At 39.3% G+C, this 19,514-nt stretch overlaps 1 protein-coding gene across 8 annotated transcripts in view; it reads left to right on the top strand.

Moving 5' to 3' along the window:
* Positions 1–19,514, top strand: part of SBF2 (SET binding factor 2) — a 473,818-nt gene that overhangs the window by 389,793 nt on the left and 64,511 nt on the right. For all 8 annotated transcript variants that reach the window (XM_070626327.1, XM_070626330.1, XM_070626325.1 and 5 more), the window contains 4 exons: positions 13,588–13,758; positions 15,755–16,017; positions 17,598–17,770; positions 18,812–18,885. In XM_070626327.1, the coding sequence (XP_070482428.1) occupies positions 13,588–13,758; positions 15,755–16,017; positions 17,598–17,770; positions 18,812–18,885 (681 nt within the window). The remainder of the gene's footprint in view (positions 1–13,587; positions 13,759–15,754; positions 16,018–17,597; positions 17,771–18,811; positions 18,886–19,514) is intronic.

Raw genomic sequence — 19,514 nt, 5'->3', positions numbered from 1 at the left:
CGTGTTTGTGTGTACCCCTATACTTTCACATTTGTGTTTTCATGCCAGCAGATGTGCACGCTTCTGCAAGTGTTTGACGATATGCAGAAAAATGTACTGCCACTTATGTACGGTAAATTTGAGCTCCTTCCACCTTGCCATGAATTGAGAACCTTCTCTGCATATTCTAAGGACCCAAACTGGACCTCCCAGGGAGAGTTGACCAGGCAAATTAGGGAAACATATGGTTTCTCCAGCCTTGTTCCATGCCCTTTTCCAACTTCATTGGCCCTCTTGTTTTCTCTTGCTTCAGACTTGCAATTCCGTCCTGACTGCTTTTCCTACCCTGTTAAGGAAACTTAATCTCGAAGCTTTCCTTCATATGCAGCTGTAGACAGCTGGGTAAAGGAATCCCCACCCTGCAGGAATATTGCTGTTTAGTGAGAACTAGGCCTTAAACTGTAAGAATGAAACTTGAATAGTAAAATTCTGGACATTAATAAACGGACATAGAGGCTGGGGATTGGGGTATGGAGATGGATTTTGTGGTATTCCTAAAAGCCTTAGAAGTGAGAAATGAACCCCTGGAGCTTGCGAACTATCTCCAGTCCTAGAACAGTTAAGTATAGCTTTACAGCTATTTATTCTTAGCCCTGGTCCTGTCTTGTTTTTTTTTTTGTTTTTTGGGGGGTTTTTTGAGGAAGATTAGCCATGAGCTAACATCTGCTGCCAGTCTTCCTCTTTTTTTTTTTTTTTTTTCCTTTTTCTCCCCAAAGCCCCTCCGGTAGGTAGTTGTATATTCTTCGATGTGGGTCCTTCTAGTTGTGGCATGTGGGACGCTGCCTCAGCGTGGTTTGATGAGCAGTGTCATGTCCGCGCCCAGGATTCGAACCAACGAAACACTGGGCCGCCTGCCCCGGAGCGCGCGAACTTAACCGCTCGGCCACGGGGCCAGCCCCAATAGATATTTTTTCTTTTGAGGAAGATTAGCCCTGAGCTAACTGCTGTCTATCCTCCTCTTTTTGCTGAGGAAGACTGGCCCTGAGCTAACATCCATGCCCATCTTCCTCTACTTCATACGTAGGACGCCTACCACAGCATGGCATTTGCCAAGCGGTGCCATGTCCACACCCGGGATCCGAACCGGCAAACCCCGGGCCGCTGAGAAGTGGAACGTGCGAACTTAACCATTGCACCATTGGGCCGGCCCCTCCAGTCTTCCTCTTTTTGCTGAGGAAAACTGGTCCTGAGCTAACATCCATGCCCATCTTCCTCTACTTTATATTGGGAACGTGCGAACTTAACCACTGCGCCACCGGGCAGGCCCCTGTCTTGGTTATTTTTTAGCCAGAAGTTACTGCTATTTACTTATTTTCTAGAGTTCTAGGTATAGTTGTTGGCTTACTCATGCAAAAACTTGGATAACTGTGACCCAATCTATATTATTCAGTAGATAATTCCTCTTCCTTGAAAGTGGCTACCAGGTTAACAGCTTGTTCCTCATTCTAGAGGCTCAGTTTTAATGACTCTTTCCAAAATAAATAAAGAGTAGAACTAAAGTTGAATAAGAGCTGTTTTCCTCAAAAACAGGGGCATGTTTCTTTTTAAGAAATACATTTTCTTCCCTCGCTATATATAGTCAGCTTATAATACTAAGTTTTTCTTCTCAAATGTAGGTTGGTCTACCTCTGCCAGATACACATCCAAATCAAGAAGGTGGTATCTTCATAATAAACTTAAGCTGGGAACTTAGTGACTCATCTGAGAATATTCTATTAGTCAGAAACTTCTCAAGGTCCAACCCCACCATTTACTGCTCTGTGGCCTCCACTTTGCGTAGGCACCGCCTTAGTGAATCACGCTGGCTGTCCGGCACTCGCTCTCTGAAGACCGCAGTTTCAAAAGAAAACCCTTAGAAAATGTAGGCACTGAAGTAACAGTTACAGTTACTTCACCCACGGTTGAGTATAACATGGTGCAACCTACAATTTGAGTCTTATTTGGTCATTGACAAGAGTCTTAAGTTTTTTAATCAAAACTTAGGTGAAATTCAGAAATTTAAACCCCAAGATGTTGATTTTGTTGTTTATAGGAAATGCTTTCAAGACTTACTTTGCTGTTTGTAATTCTAACAAAATAATTTTATTTATTATTATTATTATTATTATTATTATTTTGTCTCTGGAAAAGTTGAGTAGATGGAAACTAAAGAAAGAAAAGTTGTACTAGAAAAATTTAATTCAATAGTACTGTGGTTTCTGCTTTCATCTGGTAAGAAGTAGAAAATAATATAAGGAATAAGTTCATTTTTCTTAGAGTGTTTACTTGGTAATAAAATTCAACTTAAAAATCACTTAAAATCAGAGCTTGCTAATTGTATTTTTCCTCTAGATTCTCTTTGTCATCAGAACAGTCTCTAAGATAGTGATAACATTACCCAAATTTAATTAGAGGATTTAAACTCTAAAGTATAATCACACAGGAAAAGAAATCTGCTTTTCCAGGGGACCCACGTTTGTCGTTTTGTCCTAATATAGCAGTGACCTATTACATGCAGGACATCAAGAACTGGATGGCCGTAGCCAGCTTTCTGGGTGCCTGGCCTGCCTCACTGCTTCTGCAGATCCCAAAACCACTCACTGTTCCTCTACCTAGGCAAGTGCTTATATTTTCCAGAGATGTCCGTGACTCCCCACATGGGCTTTCAGCTATTGGTCTGTGAGCTTATATAACTGTGCCACAGTCTCCACTCTCTCATTGGGCTGCTGCTACTATTTACTAAATATATAATAAGTGCCAGGTACTATGCTAAGTGTTTTACATATTGACTCTTCCTACCTCTGTAGGGTAGAGCTACCCTGAAATGAAGTTAGTGCAGTACACCATGATCTTCTTAGGTTTGCTTACACAATGTACCTTCTGAATTATCAGACCGTGGTGAATGACTACAACTATCATTCATGACTGTGAGCTAATTTTTTTTCTTTTTTCATTGGGGTGAAACAAACATAACATGAAATTTACCATCTTAACCATTTTTAAGTATACAGTTCCGTGGTATTAAATACATTCATGTTGTCTTGCAACCATCACTACCGTCTATCCCCATAACTCCTTTCATCTTGTAAAACTGTAACTCTATACCTATTAAACAATGATTCCCCATTCTCCTCTCCCCATAGCCCTTGGCAGCTACCATTACACTTTCTGTCTTTATGATTTTGACTGCTCTAAGTATTTCATATAACCAGCCCTGGTGGTCTAGTGGTTACAATTTGGCACCTCACTGCTGCTACTCGATTCATTTCCAGTCAGGGAACTACACCACCCGTGTGTCAGTTGTCCTACTTTGGCAGCTGCAGGTTGTTATGATGCTGAAAGCAATGCCACTGGCATTTGAAATACCCCATCCCCATGGTGGACAGGTTTCAGCAGAGCTTCCAGACTAAGGCAGGTTAGGAAGAAGGACATGGCCACCCACTTCCAAAAAATTGGCCATGAACAGCAGCGGAGCATTGTCTGATGTGGCACTGGAAGGTTAAAGAGGATGGTGCAAAAAGTCTGGGCAGGGTTCCGCTCTGCTGTGCACAGGGTCACTAGGAGTCAGAATCAACTCTAGGGCACTAACAACAACAAAGTACTTCATATAGGTGGAATCATACAGTATTTATCTTTCTGTCACTAGCTTATTTTACTTAGCATAATGTCCTGAAGGTTTGTCCATGTTATAGGATATTGCAGAATTTCCCTCCTTTTTAAGACTGAGTAATATTCCATTGTATGTGTATACCACATTTTGCTTATCCTTTTATCAGTCAGTGGACACTTACATTGCATCCACATTTTAGCTATTGTGAATAATGCTCCATGAACATGGGTGTACAAATATCTTTTTGAGACTCTGCTTTCAATTCCTTTGAAGTGAAATTGCTAGGTCATATGGTAATTCTATTTTTAATTTGTTCAGAAACCACCATACTATTTTCCACAGCAGCAGCTGTACCATTTTACATTCCCTCCAGCAGTGCACAGAGGTTCCCTTTTCTCCACATCCTCACCAACACTTGTTATTTTCTGGTTTTTTGATAGTAGCCATCCTAATGGATGTAAAGTGGTATCTTGTTGTGGTTTTGATTTGCATTTTCCTAATGATTAGTGATGTTGAGCATGTTTTCATTTTCCTTTTGCCTTTCTCCTCCCAGTCTTTGCGTACTTGCAGATCATAGCATATTTGACTTGATTTCTGAAATGTAGTGTAAACACTTCATTCATAAGCACATCATCCTATTATCCCCTTTAATGGCAGTATAACTTCTTTATGTTAATAATGTACCATCATTTGCCTAACCTTTCTTCTCTAGAGTTAGTCATTAAAATTGCTAACTTTGGAGGGGGTATAACTATTAAAGATAATGTCATAATAAACATTTTTGTTGAGCTTTTGGGCCATTTGCGAATACACACTGTGAGACCTATGACTCACCAGATTCCTCCATTTCCTCTGCCAAGACTGCTGATGTCTGTCTTCTGTTGCTCTTTTGCATTTACATCTCAGAGAAAACACTTTGTTATGTATCTACTAGTAATCTTTTTTGCTGATTGTGTTCTCCTAATCAGGCCCTTTATCTTTTACAATGTTTTATGAACAACATTATTAGGTTCATCAGTCATCACATCTGGAGTTCTTGTCTCTTCGTATAGATTATATAGGCACTTTGTAGACAGGGATCCCATAATGCTTGGTATTGAGTTAATGAAAAACATGTTTCCAGTAAACAAGAATAGAATTTTTTAGTTTGTTTCTAAACGAGTGTAAGAATAGTTAAATCAAATGTTTAAAAATCCATGAGTCGTAAAAATATGAATAAAAAAAGAAAAACGAATGGTCATCCATGATGGATGCTAGAAAAACAACTCACTGTTTTTAAAACTGATAAATGACACGATAAAATCATATATCTATCATGCTTTCTAATACAGACTGTATGTTTGGGTCACCAAACAGTTGATATGGGGAAGTGTCTCTTAATAGAAATAGTCCAGCTAATAAGTGAGAAAATAATGCTAGAGTGAGAATATCACTATTTTATTACTCTTAATGGTTAATGAATGTAGTCATTGACCATCAACAGCCTTTCACATCACAAAAGGAGAGACAACCAGATGTGTCCATTAAGTATTCTTGCCAAACAATCAAGCCTGAATCTAATTGAGCCTCTAGTTTCAACTACCAATTTGCAGGAAATACAGGGGACAAAAGAATGTGTCACATGACACCATTGGGCTGCAGTCAGCAATCACCAGACTGATGGAGATCATATTGGATAAATGATTCAGTTTCTTCAACAAATGGATTGCAAGTGGGGGAAAGAAAGAGAGACTGACATGATACTGACCCTAGATTCTTAGGCTCTCTCTGTAATAGAAATCAACAAGAGGCCCAACCAAAGTCCCAGACTGTCTTCTTCACATGCCCCTTCAGGGTGACAGTCCCTGCACCTATCCAGTAGGTCCAACATGGTGGTGTTGCTCACTACCACCAGCCCAGGAAGGTCATATAGTGGTGGTCTCAAGGCTTTGTAGCATACGGGAGTTGGAGTCAACTGCTTGGGGGAAGTTTTGCAGCTGGAGAGTTGCTTATCTTGACTTTGAAAATAGCCAGACTGGTGGCCTAGTGGTTAAGTTTGGTGCACCCCTCTTCCACAGTCCAGCTTTGGTTCCTGGGTGCAGACCACCATTCATCGGAGGCCATGCTGTGGCAGCGACCCACATACAAAGTAGAGAAAGATTGGCAAAGATGTTAGCTCACAGCTAATCTTTCTCAAGCAAAAAGAGGAAGATTGGTAACAGATGTTAGCTCAGGACAAATCTTCCTCAGGAAAAAAAAAATTAGCTGGGTATGAGGTGCCAGACCTTATGGTTAAGGTTGAGGGGCAGAGTCCTGTCCCTATTCTGTCTCAGACAGACAGAGAAATGATGGAGGAACTTGTAGATTAAAACTGACCTCAGAGATATATAAACTAATAGTAATATGTGGACCTTATTTGGATCCTTCCTAAGTCAAACAAACTGATTGTAAAAAAAAAAGAAAGAAAGAAAACCAAAAAACAAGGAAAACAGAGAAAGACTTTTTTTGCATAGATCATTAAAAATTTAAACACTGACTAGATATTAGATATTAAAGAATTATTGTTAACTTTTTTAAATAGTGGGTTTGCAAAAAATCTGCATGAAATAGTTTCTCATTAGAAAAATAACCAATGTACAGTAACCCAAAAATGTTTTTTGGTACCAGATAACAATGGGAATTATATTTCTTAAGCATCTCTCAGGTACTTCCAGGCACTATTAAATGGTACTTAAACCAATAATCAAAGTTGACAGTTGACATGTGTGATAATATTCATGCACCGTTGTTTATTATAGCAAAAAGTTGGAAACAATACAAATGTCTATTAACAGGAACAACAGTTAAACTGCACAGTGATTACAAAACTAGATTCTGCAGCTAAACTACCTGGGTTTGAATCCCAGCTCTGGTTCCGCCACTTCCTGGCAGTATTCTCTTAGTCAAGTTACTTAACTTCTCTGTGCCTCAGTTTCTTCACCTTTAGAACAGGGTAATAATAGTACTTAATAATATCTAAGTGGATCATGAGATTACTGTAAGGACTAAGTAAATTGATAAATATACATAGTGAGAGCTCAGTACAGGTTAGTTATAATAATTATTATTACCTGCATAAGTCTAGCAACATAATGTGTGAAAAAAACCAAGTTGCAGAATAAAACATAATATGGTACCATTTATATAAAGTTTAAAAACCTGCAAAAAAAAAAAATATGGAGAGGAGATTTGGATCCTGTCTTGTGTTTTTAAGAATACCAAACCCAGGCAGAGGACTTGACAGCAGGTTTATGTCTCATTTCTACTAATTTCTGGACCACAAAGGAAAGAAATTGATTCATCCTCTAATTTCTCATTATTTACTAAGCAACTTAATATGGAGAATCATTAGAAGGATAAGTGGTTTAAGGACTTCAACCCTGTCCTTCCAACTACTGACATTGGCACATCCAATGAATACTGGGCAATGCTGGTAAATGAATATACTTCTTGTGCAGAAATTATGTGCCTGGATCTTCTAAGCAACCCAAGAAAGGTTTAGAACATTATGAATTTGAAGTTACTCGCACTTAGAGTATCAGGTTGTAGAACAGGAAAAACTATAGTAGATTCTCATAATTGCCACCTTTTAACTAATTGGATTACTCACCATTCTGTAAGTCCTAATGACTGATGAACACAGTATCCTAAATACTCATTGCTTACAGGCCACTGTCTTTCTGCCCCTTCTAGCTGAGCTGTATGTTTACAAATTTGTATTTTGTCCCGATTAATTATATAGTTTAGTCAAATTTTACATAAATCTGAAATGTAAGCTGTATACTTTGAAAAGCACCAATAAGGGATAAAACCAAACCTGCAATATAATCCTGTATATTCTTTATGGATATACGGGTAGAAAACCTTAAATGGGAATGAAAAATACCTAATTCAGGATCATTGTTACCGCTAGGATAGAAGGGAAATGGAATCAAGGGAGGTACAAAGTGGGCTTCGACCAACTCTGTAGTGTTGTATGTCCTTTGTTTAAAAAAAAATGCACAAAGCAAATATGTTTACAATTTGGTTAAGATTGATAAATTGAATGCACATTTTTCCTATTCCTATCTTCCTTTTGTTTGTCTCTCAAGACTAAGCATTTCCAAAGTTCATCAGAAAATACTCAGAAATTACTTGTTAAAGTGACTTGATATCTGGACTTGGTCAGACCAGTGTAGAATCATAAAAAGGCCTGGCTGGCACCATCTCTGAACTATGGAATGAGGGGCACATGTATTCCAGTGTCCAGAACTAGATAGGAAATACCCAGCAATTTAAACAGTGAATCTTTGTATTCTGCATTATTCTTTAAGACCATTATGTATTTATGGACTTAGTCCTGCCAGCTAGCTTTTTTTTCCTGAAATCTGGTTTCCCTCTGAGCTCCCTAATGGGAGCCGTGGGCCTGGAGAGCAAACATATCCAGCTAGACAGGCCTTAGACAGGCCCCTCATACTGATATCTTAACCTTTCCCTTGACCAACTTGTCTCTGAGATGATTTGTGTCCATTTATTTGGATTTGAATGTGGCCTGCTGGTTGGTGAGCCCCGTGAGTTTATTCACTATATCCTGTCCCATGCTGGGTTTCCTTTGAATGCTTTGTGGAAAATGAATGGCATTGCTTAATCTAGTACCTTCAGGGCTATTTTTTCTAGATAAGGAAGGAAGTCAACACATTCTTAAATATCTCATAAAAGAGCATGGCAAAATATCACTTGTTTCTTTAGGACAGAATCATAAGAATGATTATGAAATGTAGAGTAAATATTATTGCCAGTATTAAAGGGAAAGAAGGAAAAATGTCATTTGACAACAGCATTCCCGACCATACCACCACCCTCACACCCTAGGTATGGATTGAGTCTCATCTTTGTGCAAAATAAAAGGTCTTGAAGTTGGCATATAGACCAGTTTAAGAAACCATCTTTGGAAGGATTTTTGTTCAAATCAAAGAAGTGATTAGAATCAGGAGATAGTTTTTATCCACAGATGCTTATTTTCTTTGTTTTTTTTTTAATTTTTTTATTTTTTATTGAGTTAATGATAGTTTACAATCTTGCGAAATTTCAGTTGTACATTACTGTCTGTCAGTCATGTTGTAGGTGCACCCCTTCAGCCTTTGTGCCCACCCCCCACCCCACCTTTCCCCTCATAGCCACTAATCTGTTCTCTTTGTCCACATGTTTAAATTCCTCATATGAGTGGAGTCATACAGAGATTGTCCTTCTCTATCTGGCTTATTTCACTTAACGTAATTCCCTCAAGGTCCATCCATGTTGCTGCAGATGGGACGATTTTGTTCTTTTTTATGGCTGAGTACTATTCCATTGTATATATATACCACATCTTCTTTATCCAATCGTCTGTTGATGGGCACTTAGGTTGCTTCCACATCTTGGCTATTGTAAATAATGCTGCAATGAACATTGGGGTGCGTGGGACTTATGGAATTGCTGACCTCAAGCTCTCTGGATAGATACCCAGTAGTGGGATAGCTGGGTCGTATGGTAGATCTATTTTTAATTTTTTGAGGAATCTCCATACTGTTTTCCATAGTGGCTGCACCAGTTTGCATTCCCACCAGCAGTATATGAGGGTTCATTTTCTCCACAACCTCTCCAACATTTGTTACTATTAGTTTTAGTTATTTTTGTCATTCTAATGGGTGTAAGGTACTATCTTAGCAGTTTTGATTTGCATTTCCCTGATGCACAGCGATGATGAACATCTTTTCTTTCTTTTTTTTTTCTTTAATTTTTATTTTTTTTCGGATGTACATCATATTTCAAATTCTGTATACATTACATTATGTTCACCACCCGAACACTAATTATAGTGCATCCCCTCACATGTGACCCTAATCACCCCTTTTGCCCTCCCTCCCCTTCCCCAATGGTAATCACCAGTCCAATCTCCAATGCTATGTGTTTTTTTTGTGTGTCGTTTTTATCTTCTACTTATGAGTGAGATCGTATGGTATTTGACTTTCTCCCTCTGACTTATTTCATTCAGCATAATACACTCAAGGTCCATCCATGTTGTCACAAATGGCCAGATTTCGTCATTTCTTAGGGCTGAGTAGTAGTCCATCGTGTATAAATACCACATCTTCTTTATCCGTTCGTCCCTTGATGGGCACCTAGGTTGCTTCCAAGTCTTGGCTATTGTGTATAATGCCGCAATGAACATAGGAGTGCAAGTATCTTTATGCCTTTGTGTTTACTAAAACTACTATTACTATCACAAGATACACTGAATCTGAAACCCTACAGTCTCATTGCATCTTTCTCTAGATAATTATATTGTAATTTTGTTTTGTGGAATATCTTAATTTTTATATTTTACAGAAATGATGTAGAATACTGGAAAACCTTATGTCTATTCCCTTCTCTTCTACCCATCTTGCTGTGTGACCTTGGGCAAATCCATTTTCTTTATAGGGTATCTCAAATGTACAGTGAGGACAAGCAGTGTTCACTCTACCACCCACTTTATTCTAGCCCAGCCAGACTGCAGAGCTCCATTTTTGCAATTCCTATCTAAAGCACTGAAGGAATCTAGGCAGAAAAGGTGCTACTGCCCTCTGCTGGTCCTAAGAACTCACCTGCCCATCATTGCAGTGGCCCTGCCCATCCTAACAGCAAGGGACGCAGTGTCCCTTGCCTGTGGTTGAGAAGACATAGCAGGAAACCACAGAGAAAGGAAGCAAATTTCATGTTTGGAAAAATAATAATATTTGAAGTAGGATTTGAGAATTAATGATTTCTTATGCATGTATCAGATGCCATAGCCATTTGTGACTGTCTTGCCAGCAAAAAGTGTGTGTCCTATAATCACTTCACCCTGCTATAATTCCCACCTAGTAAACAAGCTGTGGATTCTGACTCTTTGGGCCACCGTCACTCTGTTTTCTGCCTTGGAACATACACAGTTCACTTTTGTTCAAAAGATTTTGGAAAGTTTTTGCATATTCACTTTTAGTTTCTGAATAAACAGGAAGATAATAACTGATGTGTGCCAAGGAAAGTGAAAATGCAGCATTAGTAAGAAAAATGCTGAAAGAGAAAGGCAGGTCTTCCTTGTACTCTCAGATTCCTGTAGAGCTCTGTCAAGCTGTAGTAAGAGATTTATAGTTAATAATAACTTTTTTGGTATGTTGATGATGCCAAAAGTACTTTATATGAGAAACTGATAAGGATTTTGCTAGCTGCTCAGTTTTTCTGAGCTCACCTATGTTAATGTAATTTAAGACCCCCAAAATTTTAAGAGCTGTTATTGGTAACATTGCGTTTGTAAGCAATGGTGCTGCCTCTGACTATACTCATGGGAAATGCAGTCGAAAATTATGCTTTTCTTTTGTTTGAATTTCATGCCTTTAAAATCTCTTTCAAAATAGTCCTGTGCACTACTTCTGAGGTCATTGTTAGTCCTTAATGTGCTTAGAGGCAAAAAAAACAATGTGCAACCCACACCCCGAGTATCTTTAAGCAGAGTATAGAAGAAGCATGTGATTCAGTGTCTGAGGCTTCTGCTTATACACTCACAGAACCACACACATTTTGTCCATGATTTCCCATAGGTAGATAGTAGCTCTGTCTTAAACAAACAGACAGGCTTTATGAAGACCGACAATGATCCTTGTGCAGCCTCCCCTTGGGGAACTCCTGATTTTTGCTTAATGGTCATTCCCTGCGTATAGCCACCTGATAGAGTTATAGTCGACCGCCTCAGCTGCAGTACATAGTCCTCTGTATGCATAGGACTTCCTATGCAGTACATGTGGAAAGGGACTTCCACATGGGATCCAGAAATCCACAAACTCTCATAGGCAAAATCACAGCCACCCCACTTCCCACTTCCAACTACGTAAGTACTATGTTTCATGGTATGCACGGTGCCTATTCCAGTTCAAGGTTTAGCCTGCTCTAGACGAAGAAGGAAATTAGCATGTATTGGGCAAATAACTTTTACCGGGTATCTTGTACATGTTATGCATCCCTAAGAAATGAACCAACTTTTGCTCCTCAACTGTTATGTATATAACCTTAATAGTAATCAGTGTCCAACCTTTCAGAAGAGAATTCAGCTTATTAAATGGCTTCAAAATAAAACTTGTATTATCAGAAACTTTAGTCCTACTCTCAAAAAACAGGTGAACTCAATTCCAAAGAATAAAATGGACAAAAAAGGAGGGGCGGAGCAAAATGGCAGGGTGAGCTAAAATGGACAAAAAAAATTGTCTATTTATTGAGAATCTTTTTGAAACATTTCTTACTTTTAGAGGTGAAAGCAACAACTGTGGAAAGATGACCCAGATCATTAACTGAAATTTAGCAGTATAAATCATCTGTAGAATTAAAATTGCAGTGTTAATTAAAATCATATCAGAGGTCTCCAGGCAGAATATTACTTTGGGAAACAAGATCCTAAAGTGCAAGAAAAACCAGACAGCAGTGCTAATTGGTATTTAATTTATTTTATGATTTGCTTTCAGTTCCTCTGCAAGACAATTTGATGTAGTGAAAAAAATCAGGGGCTTGGGGCTGCCCCCGTGGCCGAGTGCTTAAGTTCATGCGCTCTGCTTGCAGCCCAGGGTTTCGCCAGTTCAGATCCTGGGTGTGGACCTGGCACCCCTCATCAAGCCACGCTAGAGCCAGAAGGACCTACAACTAGAATATACTACTGTGTACTGAGGGGCTTTGGGGAGAAGAAGAAGGGAAAAAAGGAAGATTAGCAACAGGTGTTAGCTCAGGTGCCAATCTTGAAAAAGCAAAGAAATCTCTCTGATATCTCTTGGGGAAAAAAAAGATCAGGGGCTTTGGAACCAAGTAAACTTTGGGCTTGAAGCCCAATTCCCCCACTCTATGTGATTGCTGTATGGCCTTGGGCAATCACTTAAACCTCCCTCCCTGAGCTTCTGTTTTCTCTTCTTTAAATTGGCGATAATAATGTGCATCTTACAAGATTTTTAGTATTAAATGAGATATATAAATATTTATGAAGTGCCTCAAGTGCCTGTGGAGTTAGTTTTCCTTCCCTCTGTTAATCACAGAGTAAGGTTTACTTTTTTTTTCTTTTTTTTTTTTTGCTGAGGAAGATTCACTCTGAGCTAACATCTGTGCCAGTCTTCTTCCTCTTTATATGTGGGTTGCTGCTACAACATGGCTGACAAGTGGTGTAGGTCCACGCTCAGGATCCAAACCCACAAACCTGGGCCACTGAAGCGGAGCTCACTGAACTTAACCACTATGCTACAGGCCAGCCCCAAGTTTACTCTTATTTTGAAGCCCAGCAGGAAGTCCTGGAAAGGAAGGTTTGGTTTCAGATTACCTTCCCATGCCCAGACTTGGTTACCAGAAAATGCCCTTGAAGCCCAGGACAGTCTGCTAGGGAATATGTGAGCCAGGCCGCAGCCTTGGTGGGGAGGTAACAGGCTAGAGTGAGCAGCAGGGAGGGTGCAATTCCTCTTGAGTCCCAAATTCATGATATGCCTTCATTCTGTATGAAAGGCCAAGTTGTAGGCTCACTCACTTGTGGCCCCCAAAAATGTACTCTTAAAACCAAGCAGAAGTTTTAAATTATATGGAGTTTTATGTTTAGGTTGTAATGAATTTTATTATTTCATAATTTTAATGAGAGCTACCAACTCTACAGTGCTAGGTACTTTTCATATATTCTCTAACTCATTTAAAAATTTTGATTTTTTTAGCTGTTGCTAAAATGTCCATTTTAATAAAGTGACTGAGACCCTAAAGGACTTGATAGCAAGCCCAAAGTTGCCAGTTAAAAATGAGTAAGTTGCTGATTGCTGAGCTCGTACTGCCATAAGATATTGTTTATAGAGAAATTGTTTGATCACGTGGTTAACAGTGGCCCCTGTATCCTTCTGAACTGTCATGACTGTCAGCCCCAGGGTGATCTGTATTGTGTGTTCTCACAGAAACTGGCCCCTGGAGTCAGCCAGTTTGCTTACACCTGCGTACAGGACCACCCCATTTGGACAAATCAGCAATTTTGGGAGACAACCTTTTACAATGCGGTGCAGGAACAGGTTCGCTCCCTGTATCTCTCAGCCAAGGAAGACAATCATGCCCTACATCTGAAGCAAAAGGTAAGAGAAGAGAAGAAAGCTACCTGTGTGGGGCTGGAATCCTGCCTTCAGGGAAAGCTTAATCAGATATGCCCAGGGCGAAAGGAAATCTAGCACTCCCTACCCGTGTATTGGGGGCTACTTTAGGAAGCCCTGTTGGTGAGCATCTTTCTTCTGTTGATTTCTGACATTATATTTTTCTGTAGTAACTTCTTAATATGGTTCTTTAGCACTAGAATTGTTTTATTATATTTTAATAAGTAAGAATTCCCTGGAAACTATTCCAGGAGGTTGAACAGAAAGAACAAACCTAAAATACCTACGCAGATGTGTTTGTGCAATTAACTTCTTGAAGAAATGTCAAATTAAAGTTAATTGACTCTAAAATAGATGTAAAATTCAGTACTTCTGCTCAAAAGTATGCCAGCAATAAATCTAGGTCTTCTGTTAGTAATATTCTGTTAGGAATATTCTATACGTTTCCATATATTTTCTCAGCATAAAATATATTTAGGAAAAATAACAAGAAAATATTTTAAAGTAAAGAAAATTGTTTTTAATTTGAAAAAGTAGTTCAGAATTTTCTGAAATTTTAAAATGTCGTTCACTAGCTGTCTGGTCTTGGGCCATTCACTTTGCATCTCTGCGCTTTATTTCCTCGTAGATAAAATGAATAGATATAATGATTGTAAGATTTTAATGTCTAAAACAAGTAAAAGGCATTTAAGTAATATAAAAGTATACAAATATAAAAATACACTGTATTTATAAGTGTAGTAAGTAATAATGTTAGAAATTATCATCCTCCTTAACTGAGCTTAAAGTGGCGTTAAAGGCTTGAATCTCAGCGTTGACTCACTTCAGGAGTAATTTTTAGTTCCACATGCTGGGCTAACACGTTGCTGCTGACCCTTTCCGTTATCCTCATTTTAAATTGGCCTAATGTGAAATAAGTGAACCTAGCTATCTAACAGAAACCGCACAGTAATAATCACTCATTTCTATGCTTCATGTGATTTTAAGCATGTTATTGGTCTATTATTGAGTGTGACAAGGACAGAAACTTTCATAACAGCTCTATCTGACATCTATCTGATATCCCAAATTGTTGTTCTATACTGTTAGTATAAATTGTTTGCTTAATTGGATTTAAAACTTAGATTTTTCTTTCAAAACACCAAATGCACTTGGGTGAGGAGTAACTTGTGGCAGATGTAAAGACTATTAGTTAGAGGTCGTGTTCTGGAAATAACTGGGCAGGTGGGGTGCTTTTGATAGTTTTTTAAGCAGCTGTAATGCTAACGTTGGTTTATCGCAAAAGCATTCATGGAGCAAACACATGTCACTGCGTCTGTGTCCTCTGTTCTAAAGGGGTCTGCCTCTGAGCCTGGGCTAGACATGTGGGGCTGTAGATACTCAGCTCTTCATAAGCTATAGAGTGCTATACAGATGTGGGTTATCGTTTAACTCTTCAACCTACTGGCAAACCCCTCTTAAAAATCCATGGTCACATGTATACCCATGTGGTGATAATGTTTGGCTCCCACATTTACAAGGATGTAAAATCTAGCTCTATTTTTTGTGAGTTTGGTCATTCCCTCTCCTTCTCCCAAAGAGCAGAAGAGAAGAAACATATCAAAGTCCTAGTAAATGCTACTGGAGCATTCATGCTTGAGTTTTTCTAGGTGCTTCAGGTCAACAGTTGGTTTTAACTGGCAGCGGGAAAGGGATGGAGCCGCAGAGGTCAGTCAGTGCAGTGAAAGTTAGCAGTGAGAGGTGTTTCCATCTGTGCTTTGCTGCCGCTTCCTTGGATTTGTTGTGAGCTTCCACTCAGAACCTACTGGAGCTGGGAAATAAAGACGACTAGGTTTTGCTTTGTCATTGTTGTTATGTTTTGTTTATATGTTTTTGTTTTTGCTGACAGAGGTATTTAGTAGATGAGTTATTAAAACACCTTCCATGTTTTTTGAAGCTCGTGTGAAGTGACAGATTTGGATTGTATTGCTTTGTTTTTTAGGATAAGCTTCCTGATGACCAATATCAGGAGAAGACAGCAATGGACCTAGCAGCCGAGCAGCTTCGCCTTTGGCCTACTCTGAGCAAATCAACTCAGCAGGAGCTGGTGCAACGTGAGGAAAGCACTGTCTTCAGTCAGGCCATTCACTTTGCAAACCTCATGGTCAACCTGCTAGTTCCACTGGATACGAGTAAAAACAAGCTCCTAAGAGCATCAGCGCCAGGCGACTGGGAGAGTGGGAGCAACAGCATTGTCACAAACAGGTACATATTTCAAAAATTATCCATTTTCCCCACCTTTAGACTTCCTCGGCTCTTCTCTATTAAAAGACCTTCACTTCATCTGACTGTTCTAACTCCCTTGCATGCTCTCTTCTCTTTCTTAACCTAAGTTTTCAAGTGTCTCACCCGCTGCTGATCCAGCCCTTTAGTTACTTTCTGCCATAGCGATATACAGAAGGTGCTCTGGAAAATTACTAATGAACTCTTCTTGCCAAAGTGATTATTTGTTTTTGGCCCTCCTTTTCCTCAACTAACCATGGCGTTTGCCTATAATCGTGTCCTCGACCAGGCCTTGCTCTCAGCCCTACAGTGAATTCCCATACCACTGAGAGTAAAACCCATGGACTACAAGGTCTAACAGGATCTGGCCCCTGGCTATTGCTCTGACCTTGGTTCCTATCACTCTTATGTCAGCCAAACTGGTCTCCTGCTAATGCTAATGCTCAAGCACTCTAAGCATAATACTGCTTCAGGCCCTTTGTACTTGTTCCTGCTATCTGGAATACTCTCCGTATAATAGTAACAAGAATCACTTCCTCACTTCATTTAGTTCTCTGCTCAAATGTCACCTACCCAGAGAGGCCTTCCTGACTTCCCATCTAAAGCAGCATGTCCATCACTCTTTCTCCTACCTTGCATTTTTCCTCTCATGGCATTTTTCCAAAACCTGATTTACATATTGAGTGGATAACACATCTCAGTTCTTTAACGCTTGGGATGATGTGATGGCCATATTCACTGCTTAGGTTTACCTCAACACTGATTCAGCTAATGTGGTTGGATTTGGAGAAAAGAGAACTGAGTAGGTTAGAACAGGCTAATGAGTCTTCTCCGTGATTAGCAGTCTAAAGGAAGGCACAGGAGACAGGAATATGTGTTGAATAGTGTGAACTGAATAAGCAAGAAGGGCCGGGATTGAGCTTGCACATCCGCTCCCTTTCACATTTATCCCCTTATCTTGCATGACTTCATCACCTACAGAAGAATGATGGCTTCAGAGTGACCAAAAGGATTGTGACTCTCTCAGAGAGAGAGAAACATTGGCAAGAGAAGCATTCATAGGACAATTTGGTTCTTCCATTTGGAAGAATATCCTATTTACTGGAAAAAGTTCTTTTACTTTGCCTACCAGGAAACATGCCCCTCAGTGGCCAAAGGCCAAAGCTAGCCGTATTACTTTGTCTGGCTCTGTGTGGTAATTAACTTGGGAGGACATGGTTTTTTGGGGAAGGTTCAAGTATCAGATTATAAATGAAAAAGTCCCTTTTTGCTTTATTTTCTGTGGTCCCTAAGGTTCTTTTAGGAGAATGACAGAAGGTATTCCTTACAAAAACAAATACGAGTCCAAAGGACAGTGCCTGACAGTAGCTTCCAAATGTGGGCAGTAGAATATCGTGTTTCAGTGCTCTCACTTTATAAAGGAGCCATGGAGTTAAGTGCGCCTTCTCTTTGAGTATGCGTCTCTTCCAGCAAGTTTAAATTGCTAAGGAAATTGACTGTGATGTAGTAGTCACTTGTTACATTTGAGTACTGACCATGATTTCTTTCCTTGACTTTCTTAGTATTGCAGGAAGTGTAGCCGAGAGCTATGACACAGAAAGTGGCTTTGAGGATTCGGAGAATAATGACATTGCCAATTCTGTTGTGCGTTTCATTACCAGATTTATTGACAAGGTTTGTACAGAAAGTGGAGTTACTCAGGATCACATCAAAAGCCTTCATTGCATGATACCAGGTAATAACTTTGCAGATATTAGAGAACTAGAATATTGGAGATAGTTGAGTAAAAATTGTTCTTATGGGTCTGCTTTTTCCAGCATAACACCTGCAAGATTTGTCTTCTAGTAGTTCAGCCATGCTATTCATGTATGTCCTGATTAGGGTTTTTTTAATATTTTTAAATTGTGGTAAAATATATATAACATAAAATTTGCCATTTTAAGTATCAAATTCAGTAGCATTAATTCCATTCACAATGTTGTGAAGCCATAACCACTATCTGTTATCAAAACATTTCAGCACCCCAAACAGACACTGTACCCATTAAAAATAACTCCTCATTCTCCACCCTCTAGCCCCTGGTAACCTGTAATCTACTTTCTATCTCTATGAATTTGCCTATTCTAGATATTGCATATAAGTGAAATCATGTAATATTTATTCTTCTGTATCTGGCTTATTTCGCTTAGCATAATGTTTTCAAGATCCATCCATGTTCTAGCAGGTATCAAAACTTCATTCCTTTTTATGGCTGAATACTATTCCATTATATAGATACACCACATTTTGTTTATCCATTCTTCTGTCGATGGACACTTGGGTTGTTTCTACCTTCTGGCTATTGTGAATAGTACTACTATAAATGTTCACATACAAGTATCTGTTTGAGTCCTTATTTTCAATTCTTTTGGATATGTACCTAGGAGTAGAATTGCTGGGTCATATGGTAATTCTGTTAATTAGTTTTTTTGTTTTTGCTGAGGAAGATTAACCCTGAGCTAACATCTGTGCCAGTCTTCGTCCACTTTATATGTGAGTCGCTGCCACAGCATGGCTGACAAGTGGCATAGGTCCAGACCCAGAATCCAAACCCAGGAGCTTGGACCGCTGAGGGAGAAGGCGCTGAATGTAACCAGTACACTACAGGACTGGCCCCCTATGTTTAACTTTTTGAGGAACCACTAAACTCTGATAGTTTTTAACTGTAAAATATCCAGAATTTGTTTTAATTCTTCTTGTTTTTGCTCTTTCATTTTGAATACTCTGACTCCCCTAGGAATTGTAGCTATGCACATTGAGAGCCTGGAAGCAGTGCATCGAGAGAGTAGAAGACTGCCGCCTATACAGAAGGTATTTATTACAGTACATGCTTTCAGGGCATAACATCGCTTCTTAAAAACAGCAACAATAGACTGTTGTGCCCCAGGAAGTACCCTCTCCTAACCTTGTACAGAGACCAACTCCAATTTTAATGATACATTAAACTTTCAGAGGAGTTTATCATGTAGATCCTAATAAAAAGGACACTGAAGTAGAATAGTGGATTGAACAAAGGAGCAACAATAACCTCTTGTTGAGTCTACTTTTGCATCCAGGGCATAAATTATGAACATTGTAACTTCCAAGCCAAGATTTTATGCTCTGCCTACTTCCCAAAAAAGGCAGTTACCATAAAAACAGCAGGTTCCTGAATCCGTATATATTACAAGCACATTATCACAAGCATCTGGAAAGTCTGTTAGACATTGAGAGTCCTGAAGCCCACCCCAGCCCCCACAATCGGAGAGCAGTTGGAATCTGGCCTGGGGATCTGTACTTTAACAAGCCTCCCAGGGGATTATTTTGCAGCTTGTCTGGCACCAGTCTGTGGACTAAGGTTCAGGACCCTCTTACCTATACGATATAACTAGTAAAAGTAAATTCAAAGGAGAAATCAGAAGCCAGATGGATAGGAAAGATAATTCTATCAGAAATCTGAG

This window comes from Equus przewalskii, chromosome 6 (genome assembly GCF_037783145.1).
Source record: "Equus przewalskii isolate Varuska chromosome 6, EquPr2, whole genome shotgun sequence".
NCBI lineage: Eukaryota > Metazoa > Chordata > Mammalia > Perissodactyla > Equidae > Equus > Equus przewalskii.
Note: the sequence above shows the minus strand (reverse complement) of the source record. Positions and strands in the feature narration are given on the sequence as shown.